The sequence below is a fragment of the Limulus polyphemus genome, unplaced genomic scaffold, assembly GCF_000517525.1.
Source record: "Limulus polyphemus unplaced genomic scaffold, Limulus_polyphemus-2.1.2 Scaffold456, whole genome shotgun sequence".
Lineage (NCBI taxonomy): Eukaryota > Metazoa > Arthropoda > Merostomata > Xiphosura > Limulidae > Limulus > Limulus polyphemus.
Genome location: NW_013666066.1, coordinates 470,983 through 485,007, shown reverse-complemented (window position 1 = coordinate 485,007; position 14,025 = coordinate 470,983). Strand labels below are relative to the sequence as shown.

General features: G+C 34.3%; 1 protein-coding gene across 1 annotated transcript in view; it reads left to right on the top strand.

Annotated features, from left to right (window-relative positions):
- Positions 1-8,699: 8,699 nt before the first annotated feature.
- The window catches only part of LOC106458399 (vacuolar protein sorting-associated protein 45-like), a 51,336-nt gene continuing 46,010 nt past the window's right edge, over positions 8,700-14,025 (top strand). Inside the window, exon 1 of the mRNA XM_022384604.1 lies at positions 8,700-8,906. Within this exon, the coding sequence (XP_022240312.1) occupies positions 8,814-8,906 (93 nt within the window). The 5' untranslated portion in view covers positions 8,700-8,813. The remainder of the gene's footprint in view (positions 8,907-14,025) is intronic.

The following is a 14,025-nucleotide window of genomic DNA, read 5'->3' as shown; positions in this document are numbered from 1 at the left end:
AAGAAACTCATGACGTGTTACCAGCGTCACGTGACTTCCGCTGTCGTAACATTATGTTGCATTGTTTATTAACGTTTATATCAAGTCCTGGCCAGGCACACATTTACTAACTGTTTTGTGTGTGTAATAAAATTTGTATTCCAATTGTTTGAAAGTTTCGTTTTGGATTTCTAAATTATTTTTAGTTTGACCCTAGTTGTAGTGGTGTTTTGTTTTAGTCTATTATAATTGTTCAGTATTGCCATTCCTTTTCAAACACAGATTTTTACTCGATGTAGATGAAGTAAGCCAGTACTATGGGATTTGACATAAACGAAACCGTTACCTAAATAAACAAACTCTGGTTTCGTTTTTAACATCTGAATGTGAAGATTTACTGTGAACCTAATCCCCATCTCCAAAGAAGTAAATAAAATGTTAGGTTCTTGATCTTTCTTTACAAACACTCAAATTAAAAGCCTCATTACAGCTTCATTAGGGGAACACAATTACTTTGTTTCAACAAAGCTCAAGTATAACTGTATATGATTATTCAAATATGTTGAACACATTTTATGTATTATGACACTCAAATACAGAGAAAGTTCAGTTTCATTGTGAGTTAACAGTATTGACATCCTCAGATGGATTAGTCTATAAAATCTTTATTTTAAATGATGTTCTAAACAGACTGAAGTGAGAGTGAAATTATAAGAAAGATTAGTTATTTATTATATTTAAAATGATTATAAAAGTGATGCAATCTAATTTACGTTTTCAATAATTTCGTAGTTTGGAAGAAGGACAGAATGGCCAAAACAGAGGTTGGTGTAATCACAGTGACTAATATATATGTATAAGAAAAAATAAATAAATAACATACCTAAAAGTAAGTCTTCTTTTTCCGTGTTTTTTCACTCGTCCATGTAGTATAAAGTTCTGATTTTCAAGTTCTGCATACAATTCTAATTAAGCCTTGAGCCCCTAAGAGGCTAGGGCTGGTCCAATAGCCATATCACAGGACTGCTCCGACCCCTCCTCCACTCTGCACCTGGTTTGGAATAAGAAATTTAAACTGGTAAACAACTTGGCTTCATGAAGAGAGCAGCTGCCAATAACTCACCATCGATCAGCTTAAGCAAGCTTAGAACCTAAAAATTGGCATTTTATACCCGCCATTGGCACAGCATGGCTATTCTACTGAGTAACTTCCAGTTTAAAATAACCATGAACAGCAGATATTTATACCTATAAACAGTTCTTGTCGTATTGTGATCCAATGTGCTTTTAAATGTTACGTGAATAACTCTTGGATAATTGCTTTTCACTTTAAACACTGAAAGACGTGCCTTTCTTACATTGAAAACATTAAATACAGCTTTCTGTATTGCTAGTATCTCACTTTCCTATAATACATGTATTTCATTTTTATAAAATGTTTAACATTTTCTAAAGATCTAATTCAGTAAGCCCGTTAAAGGTTGTATGATAGTTCAACTCTAACTTAATGTTACTTTCTGTGATATATAAGTATATTATGTGTTTCTATCTTCTTATGTTAATATAGTATTATTCTGAATTTATAATTTATTCTATATATGTGCAGTTTTCACATAATACGTAGTCAAGACAGTCGATAACTTCATTTCATTCTAGCTGCCTTTGTTTCTCTGTCATTATTTAGAGACGATACCTGTTCTGCACATATGTGGAATGGCTGTTATGCTGAATTTCGTGCAAAAACGTCGACAGCAGTGTTCTTCACTGTAGAAAAGACGATGTTTGGAAATTAGGGCTTTACCTATATTTGAATGAGGATGGCCAGTCACGTGCATAGTGTTAGTAAATGCGACATTGCCTGCAAAATAGGGAATGGTTGGTTTAAACAGTATGAAACAGATTTTTTGTAAATCAAGCAGTCTGATAGAAGATATAATATATCCAATAAAAACGAAATCTGTCGTTTAATAAAACCAAGTACATACACTATGTTTGCATTGAGGCTGTTGTAATAAAGATAGTTTGTTTTGTATTTTTCTCTGTGTTCAATCTCGTTATTTCATTTTCATCAATACAAGGGTTCAGCACTAATTTAGTATAGATATCTTGTCAAACTCCCTGTTAAATGTACCTATCTCATTGATTTAAAATATTTCTGTTTCACCTGAATATATTGCAGTAGAAACCATTACTGTCTCATGGGATAATTGTATTGTGTCTTATTATTATTTTCAATAGGGTTTTTCCTGGGATAAATGTTTATTTTTTTGAGCTACATGGGAAATGAAGTGTTTACATCATTGATCTACATCTCTGTGTGAATGCGGCTAGAAAACCTGTCTCTAAAGGTTGGTTGTAGTATGATACATTTCCTGATGTCCTCCAATACTTATATCAAGTAATGTTTGGAAAATTTCGAAGACTTTGGCACCAAATGAATCCCTGCATTTATATAGGTTATAATGATGGTTCTTTTATGCTATGTTCACCAATTTGTGATGGCTTTATTTCATCTTGCAGCATAGCAATTAACACACTAACTAGAAATGAGTAGTTTAGTTACTATTTCCAAAACTTCTGTGCCATCATATTTGCTATTCATTTAGCAGTGAAATTTTCACTATCTTTATGGTTTATTATCATGTCTCGTACAACAGCATTTTATCTCAGTTGTAAGCACTTAATAAATTAAAAAGCTCTCACCTGTTGACAAAAAAAAGTTTATCTAAATTCCAACGCTGTCAGCATATTCTTAACATTGATGTTATTCAACATGCAGCCATATTTTAGGGCTCTTTAAAACGTTCACGAGTCATTTCTGTAATGTGTGATCTATCTTGGAGTTAAGTTCTCTATTTTACACAAAACAAATATTGCAACTGTCAGAAGAACAATTTTTATGCAGGAATAGTTTTCAGCAAATGTTTGTATTTGGCTGGTATATACTATAACAACTACAACATCATCTTGCACTTGGCCCAGCATTGCTCTTCATCGGCATCAGTATCCAGCATGAATGGGGCCTTTCATGTCAGATAAGCCATATTTTCTCTGCTTCCGTTTAAGATCTGCTAGTCGTAAACATTGAAATTCCATGCTTAAGTTTTCAATTACAGCCTGAAAGATGTGACCAAACATAAAAATAAGAATGATGCATATAATGTAGTATTCCTATTGCCAACCACATAGTGCAAGTTCTATCAGCCACTTAAAAGTAATTGACACATTACTAAGGACAAATAGTAAGATAAAAAAATTCATAAAAGTCATCAAGTGCTAAAAGAAGTTTTAGCTCTGCTTTTATCATCTAATGAGCTAAACTGACGAGAAACTTTCAAATCATTTCACTATTTATCTGTGTGCATGCTGCTTCGTTCGCCCACTTGAAATCCACACAGAGCCTCGGCATGCCTTTTATCTCTTTTAACACTAACAACAACTAGGCACTTTCTGAAGGTTGAATGATTCTATCCTTTGTAAACGAACTTATCTTAGTACTGACTAAATCCTTGGTTGTCCCAAAAAGCTTGTGGTGGAAATTTTACAGCATAGGTATCTATGTGTCACTGAAAGATTTTGTTCTCTCCAGCTAACAATCTGTTACCCCAAATACATCAACAAGTTTTATCTCTAGCCTTATTACTGTCTTTGATTCTGGTTTACACTCAGATTCCCTGTAGAATATTCAGTTATACCCCAACATCAGATGTACTGGCCAGTCACCATGTATTTCATGTTAACATAGTACAACCTAAGTAGCATTAGCCATATTACTAGTTTCAGTTTTTTCTCATTCTTGCATCATAGCACCAACCATTATGGCTGGTAGTATCGTGGTTTTCGCAGAAGTAACTGATTTCCACACTAGTATTAGATAAATCTACTTTTTAATGGAGGTTTCATGCAGGATAATCACAGAATAATCCGAGTTTAGGTAAATAACTGAGTTATAAGATATGCAAATATACACGAAACACAATCTTCATTTACAAGCAAAGCAAAAATAAGAGAAAGAAAAACAGTGTGTATCTGCATAGACACTGGACTGTCGCATTATACCAGACATATAAATTACTCAACTGCTTTCTTCTCAAAAGGAGTTTTTCTCTTGGCCTATTTACTTTAAACACCAAGCAGAATTGATGTAAATCCAATGCTCCATACAAGTAGCAAATGTTGAATTTACCCACAATGACAAGCACTACCCACGTGACTGGTTTCTCATACAAAACGGTAAAGACTTTAACCTCTATATATAATCTATTTTTCCAGTGAAAAACATTGTTATCGTTGATCTGTACGAAATTGCAGCAAAATCTTCGCAGGTGAAGTAAGTACTATATGCTAGAGAACAACAAACGAATAAACATAACTAGAATGATTACCATAGTTACGAAACATAACCATTGCTCTTGAAGAGATAACAATGTACATAGGCGTACGGGCCAGGTGGGGGTAACTGCCCCCCCCCCACAAAATTCCGAGTAAATTGTTTCCTCGGATTCCGACAAAGTAAGAAAACAGTAATGTTGCGTCAGCGAGTCACGTGTCTACCGTGACGCAACGTTTCTAGAACTATCATGTACTTTGGCGAATGCTCTAGTTCTTACTGGATAGAGGGTAGGCTGGTATATAAAAGAGGAGAATGTAATGTGTGGGTAGACAGTGAGTAATTGAACTGCAGTCACACGGTATTGTTGAAGTTAACGTTCGTTCGTTACAGTGTTGTTTTAGCGCGAGTATTGGGATTAAGTGTATCGCAGAGTTATATTCGGAAAGAATAAACCAGGTTTATTAAGTAAAGACTTGTGTCGTTAAAGTTTCGTTGGAACGAAGTTACGGAAAAATCAATTAACAAACGGAGACGTAACAGTAATTTCATTTTCAGAGGTCAAAAATCCTGCATACTTTCATAACAGCGTAAGTGGGAAAATTAAGCTCAATAATACAACTGGTGGAAATATTTGACTTTGAACTTTCAAAACTATTAAGTCTTATATTTTGCACAGATATTATGCTTTAAGCCTGTCATTATCATTATATAATTAATTAGTTAACGAAATTGGTCTAGTGATATTTAGTAATACACATATTGACGATTAGTATGCATATTGCCTACGTGTCCCAAAGAATATCACTCTGCATGCATTCAATATCAGGATACTAACAACCGCGCTTTCTAATTTAAGATCCTTGAGAGTCACGGTTTCACAAAAATGTCGTCGTCGTCTGATCCTAAAAAGTCGCGTAAACGACTCTATCGCCTGCATGCGAAGAGTACGAGAAGGAAATTGACACAAACTATAAAGACAATCATGTGAAAAAAAAATCACAAAGGCAAAAGAATCAAATTCAGCGCAGTAGTCGACACAAATCAATCACAACTGAATGGCTTCTTCAATGGGAGCGTGAAGTATAGAAATCTGGAACCAGCCGAATCCTTGTGCACAAAATAGTTCATCAGAAGGAATGGTTCAATTCAGAAGAAGAGGTCTATCCAGAAACAGAATTAGAGGAGACTGCTGATGATGAGTGCAGGGTGAGTGATTCAGACTTTGTTATGGAAAATACTACCCTGGAAGCAGAGCTGGCCGTGTCTGAGACTGACATCGACTCTGCTGTCACATCAGTCTCAACCATAGGTTATACTGTTTCTGTTATTTCTCATGTGGCGGGTGACATTATAAATGATTCTTTTATTGTAACGTCTGACGTTGATTCGAGTTCTGATGATGATTACGAAAGTTATGAACCTCTCTCAGCTGCAACACAGGAGTCAACAAAAGACTCTGTCCCCAACCAGTCGTCGACCACCCCTCGAATATACCGAAGCAACCAAAGGAGTATAATCCTGGATTAGCTTTGACGTGGGAAAATGTCAGTGTGTGTACTTTCCCTGTAAGAAGTTCATGGGGGATAGCTCATTCACGTTCAAAAATTAGAAAAACAGTCACAAACTTAAAAAGTATTCGAGAAGCGTTAATCACAAGAAGGCGATGGCGAAGTGGATCAGTTTATAGATCAATGCAAAACGCTAGACTTCTGTGTTGCATCAGTTGGATGCGGTTCATAAACAGTAGGTCCTCTGCAATTGCAAGAATTTATGCATAATCATCGAGTGTTTGTTCTTTACTGTTCAACAAAACATTGCAGTAAGAGAATATGAGGATGACGGAACAAATTTCAAAGAAATATCCAATGCCAATAGAGGCAATTTCCTGAAATTATTGCATTTCTGGTGCAAGGATCTAACGTAACTCAAAGAGAAATTACAAAATCAACTTGAGGTACATGCTTAAGGGATATCGCCCTCCACTTAGAACAAGATACTAGAGACTGCATCCAATCACGTTGTGCAGCAGATCATCTACAATGTGCTGATGAGTAGAGTGTTCGGAATAATCATGGATGAAACCTCGAATTTTAGCCAAACAGAGCAAGTGGCACTCTGCCCGAGATACATTTTGGAGGGTAAAGTGAAAGAGGCATTCCTTGGATTATTTACGACAGCATCAACTGAGGATGAAGTATTATATGAACTCGTGAAAAGGGTTATCAGTGGACTTGGACTGAAGTTGGAGGACATTGTTGGTGAGTGTTTCGATGGTGTGTCTAATATGACACACGATTCATGAGGCATTTAATATTAGTGGTGTTCGTAAAGGAGTAGCGAGGAACATATGTGCACTGTTATAGTCATCTTCTCAGTATTGCACAGCAGGATACTATGAGTGAGATAGCCACTTAGAAATGTGCTTGGGATAGTCCAAAACCTTTGTGATTTCTTGGAAGCGAGTCTAAAACACCACACCCTGTTTTAGGATATTGAGTTATATGACGATTACATCGTTCTTACACTAAAATCCTTGAGTGTAACGAGATGGTCTTGCCAATGAGAGGCAGTGAAAGACGTCATTGAGCAGATGTAAAAAATTATTAAAGCTCTTCTCATCTTAGCGGGTGATAACGACTCTAAGACGTATGCTAACAGCACTGCACTTCTGAATGCTGTTTGTAATTTTGAATTCGAATTCGTGTTCGGATTACTACTTCTGAAAGTGATATTGTTAAATATCAGTTTTCTTAATAAATATCTATAAGGAAAGAGCACGTACGTTATCACCACCAGGAGAAATGCGGACTTCACCATCAGGACCCTCATCGACAGTCGGGACAGAATAACTTTGAGAGATTGTGAACTATAGGACAGATCTTCGCTGATAAAATAAAAGAAGGAATTGAAAGGAGTAGATTCACATTCAATGAGGCGAGAACACCAAGAAGTAAACCATAAAGCTGCTTGCAAGTGTTCATTGGCGAATCAACTGATACTGTGCGTGTACAAACCCTGAAAAAACACCACCATACGAATACATACTATTGAAGCCTCGACAAACTCCTTTGTAAAATGAAATCTCACTTCGAAAGTTACGACTAAGACATATTTTGCATCTTTGGGACACCTTGCTGAACAACTCATCTTCGGATGGTATTAGGTTTTTATGGTGTGACAAAGAAGACCATGGCAGGTGTCGTCGAAAATATGGTTCAGGATGGACAAAATTAATTACTACTTATGTTATACGAGACAGCGACCATCCTCGCATCAATTCCGGCCACTTCATGTTCTGCAGAAAGGTCACTCAGTGGAATGCGACGCAAGAAGACCTATCTCTGTATAACAATGGGACAACATCGTTTGAACAGCATTGCTATTATAAACATTGAATGAGCTTACGCTAATAGGACTATTGAAAATTACATGTACAAAATCATTGGCTCCTTCGGTAGGAGAAAGGAGCTATACGCTTATTTTTCTAAGCCACTGATATTGAGTTTAATAGCTGTATTTAGTAACCCATGTGTATTGTTTCATTTCCATCATTTTCGCATATTTAGGATTTACATGGTGTTTGTTGCATATTACACTATGTATAAATATATTGATTAGTTTTATTATCCACATTCGGTTATTTTCTGTTGTAACTTAAAATTCGGGCAAATGTTTCCATGTCCCCAAGAGGATTTGGGCTCGTACGCCTATGACAAAGTAAGTATAGTCCTTTTTCTTTTTTGACACAAAAATAGTGCATCTCAGGCATCACCTCTACAACAGAATGAGCTGAAGGTGAAACCAGTGACTGCATTTGAAGAATATCTTGAAACACTAGTTTCAATGTCTTTGTCTGTGTGCACTTGTTTAGTCCACTGTTCCTGTACCTCGGCCAGTATTTTGCAGTTTCGCCACAGAGCCGCAGTTCACCTTGTACACAACGATGCACGTTACACCATTCACCCATCTGAGTCTTATCATGCCTCTTTGCTTTATCATTATTACTGTTGTAGCCAACCAGTCACGCTCTGAAGGTTATTTGATTGATTTAATCCTTATCCTTGGTATACCAAGGAAACTTGTGTGGTTGCTGTTTTATATGACACATTATGTGAGACGTCAAGTTATCTATTATTTGTGATAAAAAATGCCTAAGGAAATAAAGAGAAACGATATATCCCAATTTTTATTCCTTGCAAGCTTTAGACAGATCGATCTATGAAAACTATATTATTGTACTTATTGAGATAATAATAATAATAATACCAAACTGCTAATTTTGTTCTGTAATTTGTACGAAAAAGTATTAGCTGGGACACCAAATTTTACCTTCTCTATATATAACATATTGAGGCAATCTTCTCTTCATAGACCCGTTAGGCAAGGAACGAAGTTAGTGTATATTTTTAAAACACATCTGTGGTAGGTTAAGAAGCCTGCATAGTTTATATGGAAGTTATCAATATATAATTTTAGCTTTACTCGCCCAAAATAATTTAGGATGAATGTCGTATCTGTAATAAAACTCTACATCAGTAAAATGATTGAAGAAAGTGGGCCTGGAATGAAAGTTCTTCTGATGGACAAAGAAACGGTATGTCACTGTCAGATGACCGCAGTGACGTTCAACTTCAAAGTTCAGACATAAGTTAATCATGATATAGTAAAGTACTATTACAAGTATTAGTATAGTAATTAATGTAATAATACTACACAAAAATATAGCTTTTACTTTATAATTAGTACTACTATTACTACTACTAGCACAGAAGTAGCACTAAATCATAGTACATGAGTAGTATAGTAGTAATTAGTACTGTAATTTTTAAATATATATTAAAATTTTAATTTTTGCTGTAATAATAATTAAAATATCTAAAGTTAATAATAGTGCTAATAATAATAATAGTCTTTCTCCAAATACAGTAAGTAATCCGATCTTGTGTATTCGTACATCACCACACTGTAATACTTTTGGTATTTATAGTTAAGCAAACTTGTGTCTACTACTAGTATTAGTGTGGCCCGGCATGGCCAGGTGGATAAGGTGCTCGACTCACAATCTGAGGGTCATGGGTTCGAATCCGCATCCCACCAAACATGCTCGTCCTTTCAGCCGTGGGTGCGTTGTAATGTGACGGTCAATCCCACTATTCGTTGGTAAAAGAGTAGCCCAAGAGTTGGCGGTGGGTGGTGATGACTAGCTGCCTTCCCTCTAGTCTTACACTGCTAAATTAGGGATGGCTAGCGCAGATAGCCCTCGTGTAGCTTTGCGAGAAATTCCAAAACAAACAAACAAAACTAGTATTAGTAGTAGTACTAAAAGTTCAAGAACAGTCTTACTTATGCTTTACTGTTCATAGTAGACTAGTGTAAATCATAATATTCCTGGCAGATTCATGAAACCACTTACAATATAAGCAATGGCTAGATACCTGGCAGCCAAGAATAATCTTTCAAATCCTAAACACTCAGCTGTCTAATTTGAATATTGATGAGATAAGATCACCTATCACTTGATTTAGAGAATGAGTAATAGTAAACTATGAGACTGATGTGTCTTCAAATTCAATGAAATAATCTGAATAAAACTTTTGCACTAGAAGAATAAATATTGATCATCATTCTTGTTTAGTGTCAATCAGCATGTGTATTTGCTACAAGCTACTGGGAATGATCCTCGAAATATTAGATACCCAGTAGTACATAATTTCACGATTATGAATATTGACAAACTTCCAATATGCTATATTATTTAATATGTATAATTTGTGATAATAAAATTATTGTGGAATTGTCATTATTATTATTAATTAGCATCATCATCATCACTTTTTGTTGTTGTTGTAACTCATCACTTTAAAATTTAGTATTTAAAAGATTGTTCCTAACTGCCAGTTATCTAATCACTGCATAAAGTTTACCCATTCATTTCAAGTTTAGAAGATACCAAAAGATTTTCAATGAACTATGTCTGTATCAGATCTTTTGTATTTCCTTGAAGTCTACACTATGTAATATCTTCATGCTATAATAGTAATGTTTAGACCTGTGTTATTTTATTGTGAAATAAAGTTATTTCAAACTGATATTTAAGTGTAAAAATGTGCTAGAATGATTTGTGTAATTTTATAAGTATAAAGATATGATACAAGCATCATTTATTGAAAGTATGTGGGTATTTTGTGAAATATCATGAGAAAAGCTCAGTTAAGTTTCAGTTTCAGAGTAAAAGTTTTAACGTGCTATTTCAAAATCTGCATTCCCTTTGAAGCAACCATACAGTAAAAATAACTTGTAGAATTTAAATATAAGTATAATTTGACTCCTTTAGGTTTGTTTCTTAATTTTCAGATCATTTCCTGGTGATATTGGTGTTTTTTCAATATTTTTTATATTTCGAATTGATTTCAAGTAGGTATAAGCCTTTGGCTGAAGTATTTAGGGAAATATGTAATTCTAAGTGTTTTATAGTTGGGAATACACGAGTTATTATAAAATGTTTGTTATATACAGTAGTATATTGGATAATAAACACTAGAATTTGCTTTTTAGGTACAAAGGTGCAAAATCTAGTTGAAAGAATTGGTATTTAGTTGTCTGATTTAAATATGGTTTTGTGGTAGGTTTGCCACGTCAAATACAAAAAAAGATAATCATCTCCCAAGTTTACATAAAACTTGTTAATATATCATTGTTACTTAGTAGAAAGAACATTTCAAGAACTTTATTTAACTATATTCCCCCTTTTTATTTTTTGAATTTTTAATAGGTGAAACAAAGGTTTAGTGGAAATTTATAGTTTCTGACTTTACCATATTAAAAAAAAAAAAGGCAAAATGAATAAAATTTTTATCATATGATGACATTGTTATTGTTGGTATTATTACTGTTCTTCAGCACTGCTATTATTTTAAATACTAGGGTTTAAATTACAAAGCTCTAGCACTTGTAAACCAAAGATCTCTCTCTATCTATAAGTAATTGTCTTCTTTATTAATGTATGTCAAAGGTAGTTTTTCATGTTTTAATATTTTACAGTTGTTGCCATAACAGGATAGCATAACTGTTGTGTTAGTGTTGAAGGCAGTAGCACAAACTGATTTATAATAGACAAGGGTTTGTATAATGAATATTGTTTTAGCCATGTTTACAAACAGGTATTATCATTATTACTGACATTTTTTTTGAAAATGTTTAAATATAACTACAACTTTTTTTAAAAATTATTATTTTTATTTATAATGATATATGTTAATATTACACTAGCCTTAATATTTGCCAGTGATCCAGTACACTGTTTCTTTGTGTGCAGTGTATCTGTTTAAATGCCAATATGTTTCAAAATTACTTACATTACCCCATTGTTAACCGTACATGCACGTACGATCCTAACGAAACTAAGGAACTTAAACCACAAAATCATCAATACAAAAAATATTTCTTTTATCCAACAGTGCCGAAACAAAAAATTTATCCCTAATTTTGTCAAAGTAAAAGTACCCAAGAATCTTAATCACTGTTCAAACATTATCCATAACCTATAGAAAAAACTGCTAAAGGCTATGTTAAACTCAAAATACAAAGAATTAAATGACTTGCACAAACAAAAAAATGAATCTAGACCATCAACTGGCCTGCCGCATTTAACCGGAAATTTATGGACTCCTACAACGTAACATCATCCTAATCAACAGCAAGGAAGACAAAGAAAAAAAGACCCGCCATAACAAAAAAACTAGATCAACTAAGGTGCCAACAACAGAAAAGATGAACACGATGAACCATCAACCAGTCTTGTAATTAACAGATCCAACCGACAATTAAGCGCTGAAGAGGTACATCTGTTGAACAAAGGACTTAACTTTACAGTAACATCAAGAAATATTCTTTCTTTGAAATAAAAGCATGCCTTGAAGACCTAGCCAAAAGACTAGTGATCCATTATACACAGACCAAAAACAGCCACTGGAAAGAAGACAACATCCACACCAATTCCATTGATAACGAACAACTTGTCTTTCCAGGTAAAACCGAAAACATCTATTTCCCCGAAACACCTTAAAACAGTATTTTAAACAATTTTTTCAAAGAATTCTCACACAAAACCACCAACATAATTTCACAGAAAAGAAAGCTAAAAAACAACCTAAAACAAGACAACAACATCAAAATTCTAAAAGCAGATAAAGGCAGTGCCATTGTAATAATGAACACAAGTGAGTACATTCATAAAATGAATTACATCCTATCAGATACAACCAAATTTAAGCCAATCCTCACAAATCCAACAAAAACACATGAAAACCAACTAAACAAAATGCTACAACAGTTGAAAAAAAACCAGCACAATCTCAGAAAACCTTTATTCTTACCTACGCAAGACTGACTCCCGCACACCACAGCTGTATGGCACCCCCAAGCCTCAGAAACCCAATTGTCCACTACGACCCAAAATGTCGACATATGAATCGTATAACTACAACCTTGGTAAATACACAGCGTGGCCATTTTCTACATATGTAACATTAGCAGGATCCTTTTTTAAGGACTCTTTTAACTTTAAATATATTCTGGATCAACTAAACCATAAAGCCTTAATGGCCAGTTTTGATGCAATCTCCCTTTTCATTGAAGTCCCAACTACTGAAGTCTGCAAGATAGCTTTAGAACTTTATATCCAAGACCCCAACCCATTAATACACATTCACAGCAACCAACTAGTAACTCTTATAGAATTCACTACCACCAAAACCAACTTCATGTTCAACAACCAAAATTACATACAAATAAATGGCTTAAGTATGGGCAATCCTATGTCACCAATTCTAACCAACATTTTCATGAAACAGACTGAATCTCAAGCAATCAATATAGCCTTACACCCACCACTATATTGGTATAGATATGTTGACGATACCCTTGCTGGATTTACATCTACAGAACACACGCATAGTTTTTCAAACACACTAACTCCATACACACCAACATTGCGTTCACCTGTGAATACAAAAAAAGCTAAACAAATAACATTTCTCAACCTCAAGATCACAAGAACCGATACACAATCAAAAACAGAAATCCACAGAAATCCCATACTGGACTATACATTCCCTTGAAATCAGCACATGAAACAAAACAAAAATCAATATATATTAAAAAACCAAATAAACACAGCCACAAACTATGCTCACCAGATAAAATTAATGAAGAGATCAAACAATTAAAACAACACTTCATCAACGTCAATAAATTTCCTTCAAAAACCCTCGAAAAAATCATACTCGCACATCTAGGCCAACAACACAAACAATAATAAATTCAGTGAAACAACTAACTATAAAACCCTGCACTGTTGCATACTGTGTATTCCCAATACAATAATCAACATTTGGAAAAAAAACTTGCAACAAAACATAACATTCCAATAAACACTAAATGTATTCAAAAACTGGGCACAAACTATAATCTATACTACATAAAAACTACACTGAACAAACATAACACCAACATTATTTATAAAATACAATACAACAACTGCCACAATTTCTATATTGGAGAAGCGAGCCAAAAAATGGAAACCAGATTCAATGAACTCATAAAAACAACTTCCTATGTTTTTGAACACTGCAAAGCAAATAAACACAACATACCTATAGAAAATACCAACATATTAAGAAGAGAAACAAATACAAACAAACAAAAAATCAAAG